This window comes from Varanus komodoensis, unplaced genomic scaffold (assembly GCF_004798865.1).
Source record: "Varanus komodoensis strain SLA01 unplaced genomic scaffold, ASM479886v1 scaffold20_1, whole genome shotgun sequence".
NCBI lineage: Eukaryota > Metazoa > Chordata > Lepidosauria > Squamata > Varanidae > Varanus > Varanus komodoensis.
In genome coordinates, this window is record NW_025335587.1 from 3,302,037 (window position 1) to 3,322,683 (window position 20,647).

General features: G+C 43.2%; 1 protein-coding gene across 6 annotated transcripts in view; it reads right to left on the reverse strand.

Moving 5' to 3' along the window:
- The window catches only part of LOC123023319 (ras-related protein Rab-3B-like), an 80,698-nt gene that overhangs the window by 59,227 nt on the left and 824 nt on the right, over window positions 1-20,647 (reverse strand). The window contains exons 2-7 of one of the 6 annotated variants that reach the window (XM_044429842.1): window positions 19,305-19,365; window positions 18,382-18,434; window positions 17,504-17,577; window positions 16,867-16,936; window positions 16,692-16,775; window positions 9,343-12,931 (exon numbers count right to left, since the gene is read on the reverse strand). In XM_044429842.1, coding sequence (XP_044285777.1) covers window positions 12,918-12,931; window positions 16,692-16,775; window positions 16,867-16,936; window positions 17,504-17,577; window positions 18,382-18,434; window positions 19,305-19,365 — 356 coding nt within the window. In that variant the 3' untranslated portion in view covers window positions 9,343-12,917. Of the gene's footprint in view, window positions 1-9,342; window positions 12,932-13,391; window positions 15,237-16,691; window positions 16,776-16,866; window positions 16,937-17,503; window positions 17,578-18,381; window positions 18,435-19,304; window positions 19,366-20,647 lie in introns of those variants that run through there. The other 5 variants (XM_044429840.1, XM_044429843.1, XM_044429841.1 and 2 more) reach the window with 5 other exon arrangements.

A 20,647-nucleotide genomic window follows, 5' to 3' on the forward strand; every position in this document is an offset into this window, starting at 1 on the left:
CAGAAGATGTTGTCCTCCAGATGTGTTGGACTACAACTCCCATTAGTTCTGGCTCATGACCTTGTTCACTGAAACTGAGGGCTCTGTCCAACAAATTGGAAGGCAGAAGGCTGAGAAAAGATGCCAGCATGTCCAGTAGTTCCATGCAAGGCTTAATAGCTAATAAGAAATATGTGCATCAAGATTTGTAGATACCTGCCAAGTCCCACTATGTTCCTAGGAATATAATCTACTTTGATGCTTCCATTGTACTCTGGCTATTTTGAGTGCCAGCCAACACTAGCAGGTCTCCTGGATGCTGGAACCTTTGGTTTCCTTCCCGCCTTGCCTCTCTTCCTGCTTGATACTGAGCCATGTGGGCTTCTGCTCAGTCCAGAGCAGAAAACCACCAGCTCCTCTCCCACAACTTTTGGGTTGAAGAACAGGCTTAAATGCTTTAAATATATAATTAAATAGATTAAACACTCAAATAGATGCTGCCAAAGCCAGTCAATGGTGAGCAACAATTAATGGTTTTTCATGGCTTCAAGGGTAACAGAGCCTCCTTCAGGTTGTTACATTTATTTGGATCAAGACTGCTGGATAAGGGGAGAGTTAACCTTTTCTCCTATGCAGTTTTTACAACCCCATTGAAATTACCATTGGTCAGATAACACAAAGCTGGCAGCTATCATAAGAGTACTTGTATATTTTTGTCCTGATACAGAATGTCTAGGTATGATGTTACTCAAAACCAGAATTGTGGGTCCTGTAGCTCAACTGAGCTTCCTGTCCTTGAGCTTTTGTCAGCTCCCAAGCCCGATGGACTGCTGCCCTACTTTTCAGCTATTGGCATTCTGTCTCTGCATCTCTGATCCAAGGTGGGCTGGGTACTGGAAGCAGACAGGAGCAAAATGAACAGGCAGCAGCCACCACTGTGGAAAGCCACCAATCTAAATATTTCACACATCAGGCATTTTTATTATGCACTCAGTAGTACATGTTGGGATGTGGTGGCACAGTGGGTAAACCGCTGAGCTGCTGGGCTGGTTGATCGAAAGGTCGGCAGTTCGAATCTGCAGGGTACTCTGTCCCAGCTTCTGCCAACCTTGCAGTTCAAAAGCATACAAATGCAGGTAGATAAAAAGGTACCACTTTGGTGGGAAGGTAAAAGCAGGTTGCTTACCTGTAACTGATGTTCTTCGAGTGGCCATCTGTGCAGTCACACATATGGGTTCTGCGCCTGCACAGTGCCTTTGGCCGGAAGATTGATAGCTAACGGTTTCCTTTTCGGCGGGGACTCTGCTCCCCCTCCCCCCTAGCAGTATATAAGGAGCAGAGTGACCACCATTTTCCAGTCTTTGAAAGACCGACGTTTGGTTCCCTATGACATTGCACATTAGTACAAGAAGGTTAAAGAAGTAGCGGTACGACACATAGGAGAGATTATAATATCTGAGTAAAAATAATCGAACCACCCATGACACCAAGAGGAGTCGGAGGGTGGGTTGTGTGACTGCACAGATGGCCACTCGAAGAACATCAGTTACAGGTAAGCAACCTGCTTTTCTTCGTCGTGGCCTCTGTGCATCACACATATGGGTAGAATAACAAGCTTACCCCAACTGGAGGAGGGAGGTGTCATCATCGAAGGACAGACGAAAGTACAGCTCTGCCAAAAGAGCAATCCTGTCTGGCACGGACATCTAGCCGATAGTGTTTGGCAAAGGTGCACGGGGTAGCCCAAATGGCCGCCTTGCACACGTCCTCTATCGGAACTCCCGATGCAAAGGCTGAAGAGGCAGCGACAGCTCTTGTGGAGTGGCCTTTTGGAGTAGATGGTAAGTCCAACTTGGCTAGCTGATAAGCTAGGACAATTGTATTAACTATCCATTTCGAAAGGTGCTGAGAGGTAACTGGACAACCTTTGTCATGCTCCGAATATTTCACAAAGAGTCTATTTGAATGTCGAAAGGATTCAGTCCTGGATCTATAAAAGGCTAAGCAGCGACGGACGTCCAGCTTATGTAGAGATCTTTCTATCGGATTCGAAGGGACCGGAAAAAACGCCGGTAACACAATTTCCTGTTGCATATGGAAAGAGGTACAACTTTCGGAAGGAAAGACGGATCCATACGAAGAACCACCTTTTCCTTATGAAAATTTAGAAAAGGGGGATCCACTCGAAGAGCGCATAGTTCAGAGGATCTACGTGCTGAAGTCACTGCCACGAGGAAGGCTGTCTTCCAAGAAACGAGGCGTAAATCAATTGTCGCCATGGGCTCAAACGGTGATCGAGTTAATGCTTGTAAAACCACCGAGAGACTCCATGTAGGCATTAGGGGTTTTACAGTGGGATTCAGATTACTTAAGCCTCTCAAAAATCTTTTTATTAGAGGTTGAGTAAAAAGGGAAAAACCATGTATAGCTCCTCTGTAGTGGGAGAGCGCTGCTGTATAAACCTTTATAGATGAAGGTTTGAGTCCAGACTGATGTAGTTCAAAAAGGAACTGAAGTATCTGTGAAACGGAGGCTGAGGAGGCCGGAAAAGAGTGTAAATTGGCGAAGTTAGAAAATCTTTTCCATTTTGCTGCGTACGACTTCCTGGTAGATGGTCGTAGTGCAGATTCAAGAATATACTGCAGATCCGGGTGCAGGCTCTGCTGGGTATGCATGGTCGGGATGGTAGGCGGTGTCAATACTGATGTATCACCCCGGGTCACCGTATCCGCCATGCAGTCAGTTTCAACGATAGCAAGTCTGGGTGACGAACTGTGCCTTCCTTCTGGGTGACTAGATAAGGGAGAAGAGGGAGTTGAAGAAAATCCTCCCTGGAAACTTGAAGGAGAGTTGGGAACCACGGTTGTCGTGGCCACCATGGAGTGATTAGTATTCCTGTAGCTCCTTCGTGAATGATCTTTGCAAGCACTCTCATGATAAGTGGGATTGGAGGGAAAGCATAAAAAATCACGCCTGTCCATGGAATCATGAAAGCATCACCCAGGGAGTCCTGACCCACTCCGCTCTGGAGCAATAGGTCCTGCACACTCTGTTCCCTTGAGTGGCAAACAGGTCGATGTCTGGTCGACCCCATCGGTGAAATAACATGTTTCAAACCCGACGGTCTAACTCCCATTCGTGGGAGCACGACATGTGTCTGCTCAGGAGATCGGCTTCTGTGTTGTCGGTGCCCGCAAGGTGAACTGCTAGAATAGTGATACCCCTTGGTATACACCAGTCCCAAATCTGCATGGCGAGATGGGCTAGCTTCCAGGATCGGGTTCCTCGTTTAAATAAAAGACCGTCGCCACGTTGTCGGAGGTGACTTGAACGATCTGATGGAGGAGCAGATCCTCGAAAGCTTGCAGTGCTTTGAAAACGGCAAGGAGTTCCAGAAAATTGATATGATTCCTGCCATCCCGATGGCTCCATCTCCCTTGGGTACTTAGATTGGAGCAGATGGCCCCCCCATCCCAGCAGTGACGCATCGGTACTGAGGGTTACTGTAGGGTACCGAGGTTGAAATGGAACACCGACGGTTAAGTTGGCTGGATCCATCCACCATAGCAGGGATTGGAGAACTGAAACCGATAGTCGAATTCGTTTGGTAGGAGGGTCTATCTGTGGCCGAAACAGTTTGTTGAAAAACAGTTGAAGGGGACGTAGTCGTAGCTTGGCATGAGGGACCACAGCGATGGAAGCAGACATGTGCCCCAAAAGGCTTTGAATAGATCGGGCGGGAACGGTTCTTGCTTGCCGAATTCGAGTAATGCAATGAGCAATCTCATATCATCTGTCTCAAGGAAAGAAGGCTCTTGCCGACGTCGAATCCAGTCGAGCTCCGATAAAGTTGATCATCTGTGTAGGGACAAGGGAAGATTTCCGTCGATTAATGCAAAGTCCAAGGTCGTGCAACAGAACGCATGTAAGTTCAATAGCAGACGCAAGTCCAGCTTCCGTATCGGCAACAAGCAACCAATCATCAAGGTACGGGTAGATTCGAATCCCGCACAGCCGAAGGTGTGCACACACAGGGGCCATACACTTCGTGAAGACCCTTGGTGCCGTGGCCAATCCAAATGGTAGATCATTGAATTCATAAACTTCATGGTCTACCGCAAAGCATAGGAAACGCCTATAACTTGGGTGTATTGAAATATGAAAATAAGCGTCTTTTAGATCCAATGAAGCGAACCAATCCCCTCTTCCCAGCAATGGAAGAATACTTTGTAGCGTGGTCATCTTGAAACTTCTTTGGTGTTATGAATTTATTAAGAGCTCTCAAGTCCAGTATTGGTCTAAGACCTCCATCACGTTTCGGAACCGTAAAGTATCTGGAATAGAATCCATGGAGTCCTTCCGATAACGAGAGGCGACGAATAGCTCCCTTAACGAGAAGTTGTTGAATCTCGTCTAACAGCACCAAAGAAGGCGTAGTATATCGAGTAGGACTCGGAGATGGTACAACGTCGAATTCGATTCCATATCCGTGCTGGATAATAGATAATACCCAACCATCAGATGTAATTGACTCCCAAATGGAGAGTCGACTCTTCAGTCGATCCCCAAATGAGAGGGGGAAGGGTAAAGATGGGATGAGAGGAACGGTTCGCTCGTCACATCAACGCTGTCGCCTGTCCGTATCGAATCTACGGCGACCCTGTTGGAAGCGTTGGGGCGGTTGTTGCCTGCGGCGCTGGTGACATTGTTGCTGTTGTTGTTGCTGAGGCGGAAATTGCGAACGATATTGTGGGCGTGACCATCACCACTTACGTCTAGGTAAAGATTGTAATTCCATATGACGAGCGGTCATGCGAGACTCATGGATCTTCTTCAATTTACTGTCCGTTCTTGCGTGGAAGAGACCGGATCTGTCGAACGGCATTTCTTCAATTCTCCGCTTCATTTCGTCAGGGAAATTGCAATTACACAACCAGGCGTGTCTGCGGAGGGAAATGGCCCCAACCAGCGACCTCGAATCCGAGTCCACGTGGTGCCTCGCAGTAGAAAGCTGTTGCACAGCGACTTACATAGCTTCCTTAACAAAAGTTTTTGCAAGTTCGCCTTGGTTTCCTGGCATAGTATCGATGATGGCATCTAGGCGTTGCATCAAAAAATACTGGTAGCGCACCAGGGTGGCCTCGTAATTAGAGATCCTTAATCCCAGGCCCGATGCTGCGTAGACCCGACGGGCAAGTGAATCAACCTTTCTGCCCTCCTTATCTCTAGGCAAGGTATGTCCACGGGCCTCCTGACCCTGCGATGATTCCACCACAACTGAATTCGGTTTCGGGTGGCGGAGGAGAAACGGGATGTCTTCCTCTTGCACCCGATACATAGACTCATATTTCCGGGAAGTCGGTTGCGGTTGAGCTGGAAGGTCCCATGGCTGGGTCATTGCCTGCCTTAAAGTTGTAATAAACGGCAAGGCAATGGATGTGGATCGTTCGCCTCTAACAACATCATAAAAGCGGTCCGTGCTCGGTCCCGGCTGCTGGTGGGTTTCTATATCGAGCGATCTCACTAGTCTGGCCATGAGATCGTTAAACGATATATAGGGTTCATCAGGTGATCCTGGTCCCTGTGACACAACTGCCGCATCCAGTGAGGTCGAATCAGCCTCAGACTCTTCAGATTCCATCCAGTAAGGGGGAGGCACACTGGAGGAAGATTCCGCCGATGACTCCGATCTGCCACGTTCTCTAGATGGGGCGTTCGGGGCATCTCTGGGAGTCGAATGGAAACACTCCCGATGGGCTGGTGGTGAAGATCGTTCCCTGGTCGGGAAGCAGGCTGCAGAGTAGTACTCTTCTCGTCTCGGAACGGAGGAGTATCTAGAGTGGTACCAATCGTCCGATCTCGCATCTGAGGAACGACTCCTACGGCTTCTTGAAGGGGAGATGGCGATACCAGTATCCATCTGTACCGACGGCATTGGGGTTGGTGATCGAGCTCTAGGTGGAGAGTCTCTTATTTCCCCATCAGAGATGGAACCCCTCGATTCCATGACGGGTTCGACAGCCAGCCGGCGTGGTGAACCTGGTGGGGTGACCCTCATAGCCTCCTGGATGGTCGGTACCGAGGGAGTCGGTTCCGAGACCGGTATCGGGATCGAAGACGAGGCCGAGGCCGAATGGCGTTGTTTTGCCTGCTCAGGGTTCCTCGGCTTTTTAGTCGGTTTGCTCATCTTGCCCTTCTTGGCCTTCTTATGCACAGGGTGTTTATCTGAATCACTGTGCTTTCTCTTCTCCTTTTGTTTCCTCGGCAGGGAAACAGGCTGGTCGGCCATAGCATGTGCGCCTTCCTGAGAGGAACGTGAAGGCGGAGCAATGGAGGAGGCCAGGCATTGCGGCAACTCAGCCGAAGTTGGAGGGCCTTCGGGTGGGGCCACAACAGTGGAAGACTTAGCCACCAGGCGGTCTGATTGGAGAAGAGCCTGGTCCCACAGGAGTTTCCCAAGGCGGTTCTCTCTATTTTTTCTCGCCTGTTTTGAGAAGGCCAAACAATGGCCGCACTTATTGGTTCTGTGCCCCTCCCCTAAACAAAGGAGGCACAGATCATGCGGATCCGCTGCAGGCATTTTCGAGCCGCATTTTCCGCATTTGCGGAACGCCGCCCGTTGCGCCATCGTAGAAATTTTGAAAAGAAAGAAGATAGTAAAGCGGGAAAGTAATTTTTTTTTTTATAGGAACGATAAGAAGAAAGAAAAAATAGTGCACGTTAAAAGAAATATAAGTGAAGTACTAACAACAAGATCAAGGGATACAACTTGATAAGAGAAAAAAGCCAAGGATTTTCGAATGAGGAACGGGGTAAGTAATAAATCTTAGCGAGAGCGAAGCGGCACGAGGCACAGCGAACGGCGGTCGCAAAGACTGGAAAATGGCGGTCAGTCTGCTCCTTATATACTGCTAGGGGGGAGGGGGAGCAGAGTCCCCGCCGAAAAGGAAACCGTTAGCTATCAATCTTCCGGCCAAAGGCACTGCGCAGGCGCAGAACCCATATGTGTGACTGCACAGAGGCCACGACGAAGAACAGCGTTCCGTGCACTTCGGTGTTTAGTCATGCTGGCTGCATGACCATGGAAACTGCAGACAAACGCTGGCTCCCTCTGCTAGGAAATGGAGATGAGCACCACCCCAAGAGTCAGACATGATTGGACTTTAATGTCATGGGGAAACCTTTACCTTTTACTACAAGTTATGTTTAGCTACACTGAAAGCAATAAGTTCAGATACATTGTCTAATCTTATGATCTGTTGATAGAACATAGAGGATTGGATCCAGACCTTCCAGTTCATGAATGGAAGGACTCCTTCTGTTTGTGGAGGTGACTCAGTTGCTTCAGGAAGGCAGAGGAGCTGAACTGCACTGACATCCCTTTCTCCTTGTAATTCACCAGGGCATATCCCATACTATTTCAGAGACTCCACCAGACCCTCTGGAACAGATTTGGTGGGGTCTGGGGGCCAAAGGATTAAGGGGCAAAGATCATCCCCACAAGCATTTCTGCCCACAGGCGGAAGAGTCCAATAAATGGAGTGCTTGTCCAACCTAACACTGTTGAACGTTCAATACATTTGTTCAATGTTCAATACATTTGAAATGTACAAGAAGTTCAGCATTATGAAATGTTTGAGTTAAAACTACACACTGTTAACAGTTTATATCTAAATTTTAAAGCCTATGCAGCCTGCACTACCACTGACCATGGTATTCTTCTGAGTTGCCAAGATATAGTTGGACTTTGTGATGGGGACATGAGGCTATGGGGGTGACAGCCCTTCTGGAGGGAAGGCGATGCTGAGGGACACTTGTTCAATCCCATGGATGTTGGCCTGTTTCGTCCCGTTCTTTTCAACATCTACATGAAGCTGATGGGCAAAGTCATCTGTAGGCTTGGGCTTAAGGAACCCAATGTGGTAGAGTCGTTTTGGCCTGGCACTCAGGATACCCTGGCACTCATCCCCATTCAGCCATGAGGCTCAGTGGTTGACTTTGGACCGGTCACTGACCAAGTTATCCTGTAGGGTTGTTGCAAAGATGAAATGGAAATGGGGGAAATTGTGTGTAGCCTTAAAATACCTTGGAGGAGAGGTAGGATATAAATGTATAAAATACATGAATAATAAATGTCTTCAGTGTACAAATGGCAGTCATTTCCTGCATCCAGTACCTAGGAAACTATGGAAGTGGTGACTGGACATAGATTAGGGATTGATCAGACCAAAAAATCCTGAGAGTTAATCCAGATAAGACTTAAGTATATTGCATGAAAAAACATGCTGATCTGGGTGAAAATGTGTGACCAGTGCTTAATGGTCTTGCACATTCCGCAAAAGCAGCTTGAGGCTAACCATTACCAGGTGTTCCTTTTATAACCATGGTCTGATTTTCCAGCTACGTCCCTATCTAGGAAACTCTAATGGCCTCATGAATCCCAGTTTGTCCATCCCCTCATCTTACATCTCTCTGTGCCCTGGATGCTCAAAGGCTTCACTTCCCAGTTTTTCCTTCTTGTCATTACCAACCCAAACCCTATCAAGGCATTCCAAATTCCACCACACTTATGTTGGGGAAGTATGCAATATGTAAAAATAAGCAAATATGGCACTTTCCATAAGGGTTAGACTACAAGTCCCCTCAACTTCGGCCAGTTAATTGCAACACAATTTGTACGGAGGGCACTAGATTGGAAGGCTGATACAGAGTCTAATATGAACAAATTAATGTCATTTTCATAATACAGTGATCATCACAATATTGCACATTATGCTATATTAACACATTATCAAGATTTTTTTGGATACTGATCTTCTGCCTGCATTTTGTAAAATCATTGACCTTCTGCTTATCATTGTAGTCAAACTGTAAAAACAAGTCCTTTCCTTCAGAACACACCAGCTCCATAAAATACTCTTTCCAGTTTCAGCCTGTCACCTATTAAACAAAATAATATGGCAATCCTATTATGCAGAATGGTAACCACTATTTTGAGATGTCACCACACGTTTGCCTTGAGATTAACACTGTTAATATTTCATTTATCCAAGCCCCATTTACCTGAATGATTTTTTCTGTTACATTCAGTCCTACTGCCACTGTTTTATTTTATTGTATTTATAACCTGTCTTACTATCTCTCTCAGCCTTTCTTGATCTTTCTATTCATCCTTTGATAATATATGCAGAGCATATAAGATCCAAATCTAGAATAAACTGACTTAAAGGTCTGTACATTGCAATTTGCTATCTGATATGCCACAAACAGAATGTAAGGAAGCTCTAAAAAACCAAACAAGGCCCCATTCAAACAACAGAAAGAACATCAGAACACAATACACTAGGATTTCAAGGAACTTCATTTTGGTTTGGGGCTTTCTTTAATGAAATATGGGGTGAGTCACAGAATTCATTTTGATAAACCAAAAATGCCATATAGCTACATGATCAACACAATACATTGCTATACCAACAGATCTATTTTAGTTATACAAATCAAAGCAGTCTATTCTGAGATTTAAAACATGCCCTGCTCCATTTGACTCTGTGCTAGAAAATTGTTATACTTTCCAGGCTAGGAGAGTCTCCAAGAAAAGATAATTAAAAATAGGGTTGAACAATCTGTGGCCTCTGCTGACAGTTTGTTTTGTTTTTTAAACTTGGCCAATTTGATAAGGAAAAGCCTGCACTGAACAAAGAAAAATGAAACAGAAAGAAGCTAAGCCCATGATATGGTCAGAAATATGCTCCCCTCTGTTGTGCTTCATTAACCCTGTGGAGCTTTTAAGGCAAGGAGAAAGACTGAAAAACTCCCTTATCTCCTTTGCAGAAATCCCAAAGCTAAATCTCTAAATAAAGGGGCTACACAGCACACAAACCTCTGGAAATCAAACATCTGTGCCAAGAAAAATCTGCCCCAGATCTTAGAGAGTGAGAAGCAACTGGCTAAGCATCACAGAAAAGGCGCTCTGTATATACTCAGAGGCGCTCCCATTACTATACAGAGTGCCTTAGCGTAGCAACAAGAACAGCTGAGTTTCCGAGGGTAATTCGTAGCTGATGTTTAGCCCCGAGAAATCCCCTCCTCCGTTTCCTTTCGAACAGCGGGGCTGGAAAAGCTTTCCCTGCCGGCTCTCCCACAAGCGCAGGGAGCGGCGCCCGGCTTTCCTGGAATTCTTCGGCTTGGCTCCGGCAGCTGTAGCCCTGAGGATTCCGGGCTCACCGAGGTCCAGACCCCCGATTTCGGTGGGGAGATGGCGACTGGACGCATGCCGCGGCTCTGAGCCCCCCTGGGAGCGGGGAAAGTTGGGCGGGACTACTCAGAACTGTCCCTGCGCGTCTTACCTGGGGCGCAGGTGAAGGAGCCGCGAGGGAGCCCAGATCAACGAGGTGGCGGGGCTCGCTATTTAGCAGAACCAGAGTCGGGCTCCTCCCGGCTGCAGAGACCTCCAGGCAGAGAACAGCGTGTGTCCGGCTTCGCGACACAACCAGCGGCTCTTCCGCCCACCCGGCGTCCAGAGGATGGACCTCGGGGCGGAGCTGTCACAGACCTCCCGCCTCCTTTCCTACGGGGCGGAATCAACGCTGTCTTTTGGGAGACCGAGCCAGAGAAGCCCGTTAGGGTGGTGGTGCTTTGCTTTAATGTCCTATCAATTCTCCATCACACCTTTCTCTCGTTTCTAACCCACAAAATCAGCCTTGCTCCTTAAACTGCCTACTACAATTAGAATGATCAATTTGCACCACCTGGTGGCATAAGCAGGAGATTGTTGACGTAACAATTTTACAACTTTCCATAATTATTAGGCATTTGTTTGTTTGTTTGGAAACATACTTTGAAGCAATAATTTTGCCCAAGTAAAACAGCCTACTCATGGATATAAATATACAACAGTTAAGAACATCTCTCTCTCAGTTTAGTAGATGGTTTACTACATAATTTATTTTTCTTTCTGAAGTAGAATGTAACTCATTAAATCACTAGCGTAAAGACACAGTACATTAAGAAGAAATGGACAATAATGATTAAACAGAAGCAAATGCAAAAACTAGCCTCAGTTATTGCTTAGATCTTGATTAATGCTCTCCACAGGTTGGGCTGTTTTTAAAAGAATCTGAAAACAAGCTGGTGGAAAATTCAGCCACCAAAATGTTTGAGTGGGATAGGCAATTCAACCAATTTTGTAGCTGTTGCACCTGTTATCCATCAGTTTTCAGGCTTACTTTGTAGTGCCAATAGTAACCTATAAAAATCTGGCCTGCTTAGGATCAGGCCTCTTTAAGGGTCATCACCCATATGACCCTGCCCAGCTCCACAACTGGTCTCACAGGCCCTATTCTTTGCCCCATGCCTAAACTTGATCTAAGATAGCAGGATCCAGGGACAGGAAATTTTCAGTGATGGTCCTATACTTGTAGAATGCTGAGAACTCTGCTGGGTTCTGCATACATGACCTTTAAGCAGAGCACCATACCAAGTTAAAAAAATATACTAAGCATTGTTTGAGTTTTTTTCTGACCTCCTTTAAGATTTTACCTAATGTGTTCATGTTATTTTTAAGGTGCTTTATTTTAATGTCACCTCTTCAGGGCTTGCCCTAAGGTGGGCTAGAAATAAATAATCCACTTACACACACACACCCTAGCTAGAGCCTCAGGTTCTACTCACACATATACTCGTAGCTCCCAAAGTGCTGGACTGGGTGAAAGCACCAGGTCCACCCAATAAGTAGACAACTGCTGATTCACATGGTGGCTGTATCACCTATCTCTCAATCACTGATAGCTGGAAAATTATGGTAGCAGTACACAGAACTTTCATAAAGCCACTGCTTTACAGAATTTATTATATTTGTATCCTGCCTGTTTTTTCTTCCAAGCAATCCAAGGCTGCTTACATAATTCTCCTCCTCCTCCTCCTCTCAATCTTATCCTCATAACAGCTACCCCACAACTTGCCAGGCATAAGTGAGAACATTTTTGCTGCTGCAGTGCATCAATCACTTGTGGTTTTAATCAACAACTTATGTTCTATCTGGTTATAGGGTGTTGAAGATGGCATGGGAACCCAGGTTGTTTAACCTAGTGCTCTGGGTTCCCCTGTCATGCTAACAACATACAATCTGGCTGATCACAGGCTATTGAATAAAAGCGGGAAAGGGCTCAGGAAGCAGCCTGTTTACTTACTCACTTCCACTTGTGCATGGCAAATTCTGAAGTATTTTAAGGCACATGGCCTATGAGCTGGCTTAGAGCTACCAAATAAGCTCAGATGGGACAGCACCACATTGGGCTGAGTGAATGTAAATCAAGGTAAGGAATCCTTGAAGTACAGAGGAACCATTAGCAGAACTGAATCTAACTGGACTCTCCTAGGAAGGTCATGCCACATTTCAAAGAACTCTCCACTGAGCTAGAGGAAGAGTGCCTTGTACAGGTGAGATCTAATTTATATAGACCGCACAACTGGTTAGAGTGCAAGACCAAGATTTAGAGCTCAATGGGAAACTTTGGGTCAGCCACCTACTCTCAGCCTAACCTACCTCACAAGGGTCCTGTGAAGATGAAATGCAGAGAAAGATTGTGGAAACTGCCTTGCAAGAGGGGAAAAAGGTGGACTATAATTGTAGTAATAATAAAACAACTAATCTTAGCATCTCCAGTTTGTTGTAACTGAAATTTTTGGGCAGTAAAGCACTGAAGTCCAGCATAAGTAATTGCTGTTAATTATACTGCATCACAAGAAGGCAGTGAATACTAACATGAGCTACAACAAAATATGAACTTTGAATCCTGCCTTTTTAAATGAGAAGAGCATGCCAATTAATTATGTCATCCAGGGATATTTCCAGATAAAGCTTTCAGTCTGCCTCATTCACGGCACTTCACAGGTAGTCTGGACATGGCTGAGTTTCTCCACTTCTTGTAGCTATTTTCTCACCACAGAAAACCTGCTTAAGGGAATAGATAGAATAGGCTGCACAATGCATTTTGATTAACCTACTGCCTGGAAGCATCCTGGCTAGGATGCAGGTTTCTCTATTGTGTGCAGTTTCTGTTAAAGGCTGATTGCATGACTGTTACCTTGTCTATGACAGGAGTACTATCATTTATTTAGAACCATTAGAAATCATTTTATATTCATGATATGTACAGTCTTAGAATTATTCTGTATATTTTCCTCCTGTTGCAGGATAGAAAATAGCTGATTACTGACAGCTGAAATAGTGATTACTGACAAAATCACTGACTATAAATTGTAATTTTAGAATTGCAGTATTAGTCTATGTAAGCATTTAGGACAAAGAATGAGGTATTCAGTAGTAACACCCTGACTTCAACATGAAACCTTCAAGTGTCTAAAAGGAAAGGGGATGTTTGTCCTCATCCCTTAAAATGAAATGAAAAATAAAAAATAAAAATCAATTTTATTGTTTACCCTGGTACAAAAATACAGTACAGTATGATGCTATAAAGCATTCACCAGAACATTCAGCGTAACAGATTTTCACACAAAATATTTCAATATATTTTCCATTCACAAAAGAACTAAAAGACTAAAGCACAAATGACAAATAAACATTGGAGTCTATATGCAACCAGAAGGAACAGGCAATTTTATAAAAAACAAAACACACATATGTACACAATAGCAATAGTGTATGGTCAATGTTCTTCATGCTGCTCCTTGAGCAAGCAGGATAGTAAGTCTACAAAAGGCACAATCCCATGGCCTCCCAACATCATCAGGAAGGCCATAGGATTCTTCAGTATCCCAGCTCTGAAGTCTACATCCTCAGAGCTTTCCTGCCATGGAAAGAATCACACCAGTGGCCTCCTAAGGTCACAACTGAACCACAGAAGCAGGGAAAGGGGGCATGCAGGAAAAGGGAGAACACTGAGGCCTCAGACTTAAGCTGATTTCAACTGGTGTCCCATTCCCAACACTGAATCTAGATGGCTAAAACTGAGGAAAATTTCCAGAAGAAAATACCAGGTGAGGTCCACTGCCATGTCCCACAACAAGCATAGAATACATGTACGCCTCAGAGTATGGAGGCTTATATGCATCTCGCCATGTGGATGACAGGAGTGCCCCTTTCACCTAAGATTCAATGCAGAATGATTAGCATAGTGTTTTTGTCTTGATATTATATTTGGCTTCAATATCTAGTTGATATTGAAGAGTAATGGCAAAATCATTTATTGTGATCCTAAATATCTTTATCTTGAAAATCATACTGAAATTAGAAAAATGTGTCAGCAAGTTTAAAATTAATCTCTTTGACTGTTAAATACAATAATGTTCTCATAATAATCCACATAGTAGCCTTCTCCCTAATATAAAAATGCAATTTAAGAAAGTTAGGGTTTAAACTCCAATTTGTCATATATTCAAGGCTGAAGCATTCATTCATTCATTAATGTGTGTTAGCTTTATTTCTCTTATAAATAGGCATTTTAATGTAAACAAGAGAGGACATGGTGCTTTATTTAATTTCATTTTGTTTGATGAAATGTAAGGTATCATTTAATGTAATACGGTATCAATAGGATTTGTTTTCAGTGTAGCTACAATTCCTCTTCTGAAAGAAGTGAGGGAGGATAAAGAGCCATAACTAATGTTACGCCATATCTGAGCCTATATAACACTGCTATCCAGTGTATTATAATTCATCTCCAAGGTGTTTTTTCTTGAAAGCATCACCTGTCAATTTCTCCTGGGCTTCCTTCATTCCTTGGATGACTGCAATATGAAGTATAAAAATGCTTGGTACTTGCTTCAGTAAAAAGTGCTTGCAACGTTAACTTTCACCAGTTACAGGAAAAAACACAAACACAAACTATAAAGCTACTATAAAGCTATCTGTACCAACCAAATCATTTTTTTCTCCTTTCATGACTTGTTAGGTTCAACTTTTCCTCCTCTCTGATTCCTAATAGTTCATAAGAAGAGAAGACAACTAGCAAACCAGTGCTCCTTTGCCAATACTTACAGAGCTTGTAGGTTTTCCACAGAATCCTAAAAAATGCATGCCTTATATGTAAATGTGTACTTCAGAGCGACCCTTGCCAATTCTTTTCCATCCTGCTATTTTTCCCCACAAATGGTGGATTCTTCTGTTCCCCCTACACAAGCAGGGCCCCCCATTTATGTAAGGGATATCCAGTATTTCTTGAAAGAAGTCCCAAAATGAATGGAAATTGTTGTGTCTGGATGCAGGCAGGTCACATAGAGTTCCATTGTGTTTCATTCTAGAAAAGAATGCTTCTGCTCAATGTGCATTGCCCCATAACTGCTAAATTGTTCTTGTGCCAGTGGTGGGGGATTAGAGGAGTTGCCCACCAATCCTCCATGGAATTGGTAAAGCAAAAGAGAATTAGTGAGTGCCCTATCAGGTTTTACCCAAAATGTGCAGATTTAATAGCATCATAACAAAGTAATTTCAAGAGGGAAATAAAATGAACCTCAAGTTTTTCTCAAACAACCATGTTCTATTGTTTTGGAGAATTATTTATTCCAAGTCACTATTTTATTTATTATTTGCTTATTTTATTGTTCATTATTATTAGTTTCTTGTTTAATATTTTTGGGAATTATTAGCTTTGAATAACTTTTCTTCTTAATGTCAATTCAAAATTAGTAAAGCTAATATTCTCAAGTGTAGTTATGACAAGATCAGAATAGTTTTGGTCCAGGAAGAGTTGCTAAAATTCAGGGGTACAGAAATCAGCCAGGGGCCAAAATCAACCTGTCTGGGGTTCCCCAGATGGATCTGCCTCCCCTGGCCTATTTCCTTTCCCCTGATTGACAATCATTTCTGGTTCCTCAGATTTTGTCCAGGTTCTCACCATTCTAAAGGGTTGAAAATGGTTACTGGCTCTAAGAGCTTTAGGCTAAATACAGTGGTAATTTTGTATCTGGCTCCACTACTCTCACCTTTGACCGTGTTGATCTCTGGTATGCAACCCCTGAAAGCCTTTCCGAAATAGAATCAGTCCTCAGACTGAAGGCAGTTCAACACCCCACTCAGAAATTTCACTTCTCAAGCCACCCTGTCATCTAGGAATCCTGACTCTCTCCTTTAATCCATTGGTGGAATTAAGTAAGTCTCTGGATGTTTTATATCTCACTTTCCAGCATTCCCAATCACTGTCCTTTACTGATATTGATATCTACTCTCTCCCTGCTCCTGCAGTCCATTGTCTTGCGAAATCCTGGAATATTTGCCAAAAAAGGGGGGGAGAGGGGAGGAAAATACTCTAAGAATAGATTCTATGGTTCTTCCCACTGAAACCCAATGATTAATATTAGGGAACAGGAAGGAGCCTTTGTGCACAGCCTTCTAGGACACTCTAAGGAAATGAGGTTTCCATGGCAGGAACCACAGATCTTACTTCTAGAGCCTCTTCCTAACATTTTTCTTCCCTGAGATCCTGAGAAGGTTGATAGACAGGGTTGTATTTTTGGCATCCATGCTACATGCCATGATAGACTTCTACGCATTATCAGTGTTCAGGCTAAGTTGTTTAAAAATGCTTGTTGTTTAAAAAAATGCTAAACACTTTGTAACAAGCTCCTAAGGCAGCAGCTCCACATCCCCCTTTTTCATTATCCTTGTTGAGAAAGCAATCTCTCATGAAATACAAGTTGTTGCTTGGGCTAGGGCCATCAGATCTAAAGCCCGACTTAACTTAATTCACATGTACCTTGTTCAGCACTAGTATAAAAATACTTGTAGCTGGGGTTTCCTCTCTCATTTATGATTTCAGGATGAACTTTTCCATTGGGATCTATAAAAAAGAGCAATAAAACATATTAATGACAGAAAAAAGTATGTCTCTTGCTCCCTGAAAGGGCTAAGCAATTATATTCATCTCTTACCCATAAAAAGGATTCTGGGAATGTAACCACCATCAGGGCTGAAAGCCTCATCCTTGGGTTCTTCTTCATCCTGTAAGTAAAATATAAAGTCAAGGAGCATGAGCACTACTCCCACATAAAATTGATCTTACTGCATATCAAAAGGGAATGGTCCTAATTCAGCACATACTTTGCAGACAAAAGTCCAAGATCCAATCCTCAGGGTGTCCATGTTAGGCAAACTGCTGCCTGAAATCCTGGACAGCCATTAATGTTCAGTGTTGACAGGACTGAGGACCAAGGAACTGACTTGGTATAAGGGAAATTCCTACTTTCCTAAAGTAAACGTTAAGGGTTAGGGTTTGGAAGCCAAAATACGTTGCAAATGATGAACTGCTGCAAGTACTGATACTTGTTCTTTATGAAAACAGCAGAGTATAGGGTTAGGACAACAGTTCCTCCACATTCAATATACTTTAGAAGTGTGTAATGTAGAGTAAGGAATAAAACTATGAAGACTGTTATTTTTTCAGAAATGCATGTAACTTTTTACAACTGTGCTTCCTAAATTTACATAAATTATATAAAACAGAACATGCAAATAGAAAGTGAACGAAAACTCCATTTAAGTCTCATAGCAGTTATGACTGATTCTTACCTCAAGATTAACCATCACAAAATTATGGGCAAGCTCTGAGATTTCCTTGGATTCCGCAAACTTTGGTTTTAAAGCTAAGAAAAGTATAGACGTGAAAGTTAAATCAGGCAAAACAATAACCAAGTCCCAAGCAATCACAGACTAAATTAGCTGCATGTTGATCCCATTGAAATAAATGTGAAAAGTTAGGAATATAAGGTTGCTATCCTGTGCATGCTTTGCTAGAAGTAAGCCCCAGTGAATGCAATGGGAAGTACTTCTGAATAGGCATAGATAGGATTGCAGTGCAAGTCAGGCTCATGAAAACCAGTGAGGTACAAGTTAGTCATACATTCAGTGCAATTTAACTTTAGCTGAATCACAGCCAAACTTTGTCACCAAAATCTGGTATTCCCAGATGTAAAAAAAACAAAACAAAGTGATTGGTAATTTTAGGAAATGTGTATTTGTTAACTTTCACACAATAAAAAGAAAAACTAATACAAAACAAATGTTATATAAAAAGAAAAGTAAACATCTACATGACGATAACTTACAACAATGCCAATACATCCTACCTACCATTTTCCTCTAGTTTTATATAACTGAAAAAGTACATGGAAAAACTTTCAGTATATACTATATAGTAACATAGTAGCATTAACTTTGTCTTCCTATTTGTGCTTGAAGTAAGTTTATTCATTGGTAGAAGCATGTCCATAGTTTAAATATCTACCTTTTTACAGTGGGTAAGTGATTTTGGGTCCACAATTAGAAGGCAATATATGTAAGTTACATGATATTTTATACTGTAAAATAATATTTCCTTTGTACAAACCCTACATATCTACCAAGTTAAGGCTGCTGAAGTGTTGTCAAGCAAGACTGGTTTATCTTACCCTTGCAAGCGCCACACCATGATTTGTGAATTATTACCATGAGAGGCAACCCACTAAAACAAAAACCAGAAACAAAAGACATTGAAAGATACAGTTCACATTCTCTACTACACATTAGGCTGCAATTTTAAATGTACATACTAAGGAGCAAGCCTTGTAGGACATAGTAAATCTTATTTCTGAAAAAATATGCATAGGATTGCTCTGTAAGTAGAGCTACTTAATGTAATTTATATGAGAAAAGATGTTTCATTTTGCTATATTGTGTCCTGCTCTTCTTTTAACACAGAACAAAATATCTGCTTCCAAGTAAACAGGCACAAGATGCAAGTCTTATGATGGAAACGGGCTACTCCTAAGGTAGTAGCTTAGATTTGATCATCTGTTTGTGTCATGGAACAGAGTTTTCCTTTCTCCTATGCAGTCCCTTGTCCAACATCTCACCCTCCAAATCCTCTCCTGAAGATTAGAGGGACCCTCTACTTGATCAGGGAACTGTTGTGCCAGGAGCTGTAGCAGGAGCTGAGACTGGGGAAGGAGGAGGAGGAGGAGGAGGAGGAAAAAATGTTTGGAAAAAAGCAACCTTTAGCTCATGCAGGAGTAACTTTAGGATTCAAGTTGGAGTTAAGTGTTGGCTCCAGTCTCCTAGACTCCTTGTCACTGGCCATGCCCCTTTTCTTCTTCTCCAAGGCTGATTTTTTTTACCTGAGTGGCAGCTGGTGCAGGGCATACCTTTGGCTGCAAGGGGGCAGGGCAGGACTTCACACTTGAAATCCCAGCTAAGAGGTAGAAGAACTTGAAGCACAGTCCTATAGCCCCTCAGACAATGTCAGGAGACCATAGGATTGTACCTTTATATCTAAAATGTTGTAATAAATTTCAGTTTACATTAAAAAGATTGCAACCTTTATTTTACAACATACCTGGCTGCTGCCTCCTTTTTTCCATCTTCTAGTGTTCTCCAATGAATGTGATCTCCAAAACCTTGAAAAGCAGAGTAGGTATGTAGTGTAGTGTAATATGAGGTAATTTCCCATATTTAATAATATATAGAATCATAGAATGGTGGAGTTGGAAAGGGACAGAAAGTCAGTGGGTCCAGCCCCCTGCTCAGAGCAGGACTCCAGGTTAAACCATCCCTCTCAGATGATTGTCCAGCTACATCTGGAATGCCTCTAGTGTGGGACAGCCCACGATCTCCCTAGACAATTGGTTCCGTTGTTGTACTGCTGTAACGGTCATGAAATTTTTCCTGATATCTAGATGGAATCTGGCTTCCTGTAACTGCAGCCCATTATTCCTTGTCCTGTGTTGTGGGATAATGGAGAAGAGATTCTGCACTTCCTCCTTGTGACAGCCTTTCAAGTATTTGTATAGTGCTATCATATCTCCCCTCAATCTTCTTTTCTTAAGGCTAAACATGCCTAGTTCTTTCAATCTCTTTGTTTCCAGTCCCTGGATCATCCTTATTGCTCTCCTCTGAATCCTTTCCACTTGTCTGCATCTTTCTGAAACTGTGATTCCCAGAACTGAACACAGTACTCCAGATGAAGCCTAATGAGTGCTGAGTAAAGGAGAAGCAGTACTTTACAGTATTTGGAAGTGATAGTTCTATTAATGCAGCCTAAAATAGCATTTGCTTATTTCACAGTCATAGCACATCGTTGATTCATATTCAGCTCGTAACCTACAATTCCAAAATCCTTCTCATTTGCAGTATAATTGACCCAAGTATCTCTCATCTTGTAACAATGTATTTGGTTTCTTTTTCCTTGGTGCAGAACTTGGCATTTGCCCCTGTTGAAGTTCATTCTACTGTTTTCAGCCCAGCACTCCAACCTATCAAGATCACCTTGAATCTTCTTTCAGTCTTCCAGGGTACCAGCTATTCCACCCAGTTTTGAGTCATCTGTAAATCTGATTGATCATTCCCTGCTCTCCCTCATCCAAGTCATTAATGTTGAGGAGCACTGGGCCCAGGACTGAACCCTGAGATATCCCACTTGTTACTTTCCCTGAATTTGAGAAGCCTCCTGATGATTATTATAATAATAGCCCAATGAATGAGTGACTGTCCTTTCCAAGTGCTGTTTTGGCATTTGTGGAAGGGCAGTCACAAGACTGTGAAAACCAGGGGAGACAAAATATGCTGAGCAGCTCTGTAGCCATTTCCAAAACACCATGATAAAATCACCAGCCATGGGTCCTCAGGCTGGCTTCTTCATGGAAAATAAGCTACCATGCATCCTCTGAACTAGTGTGAATT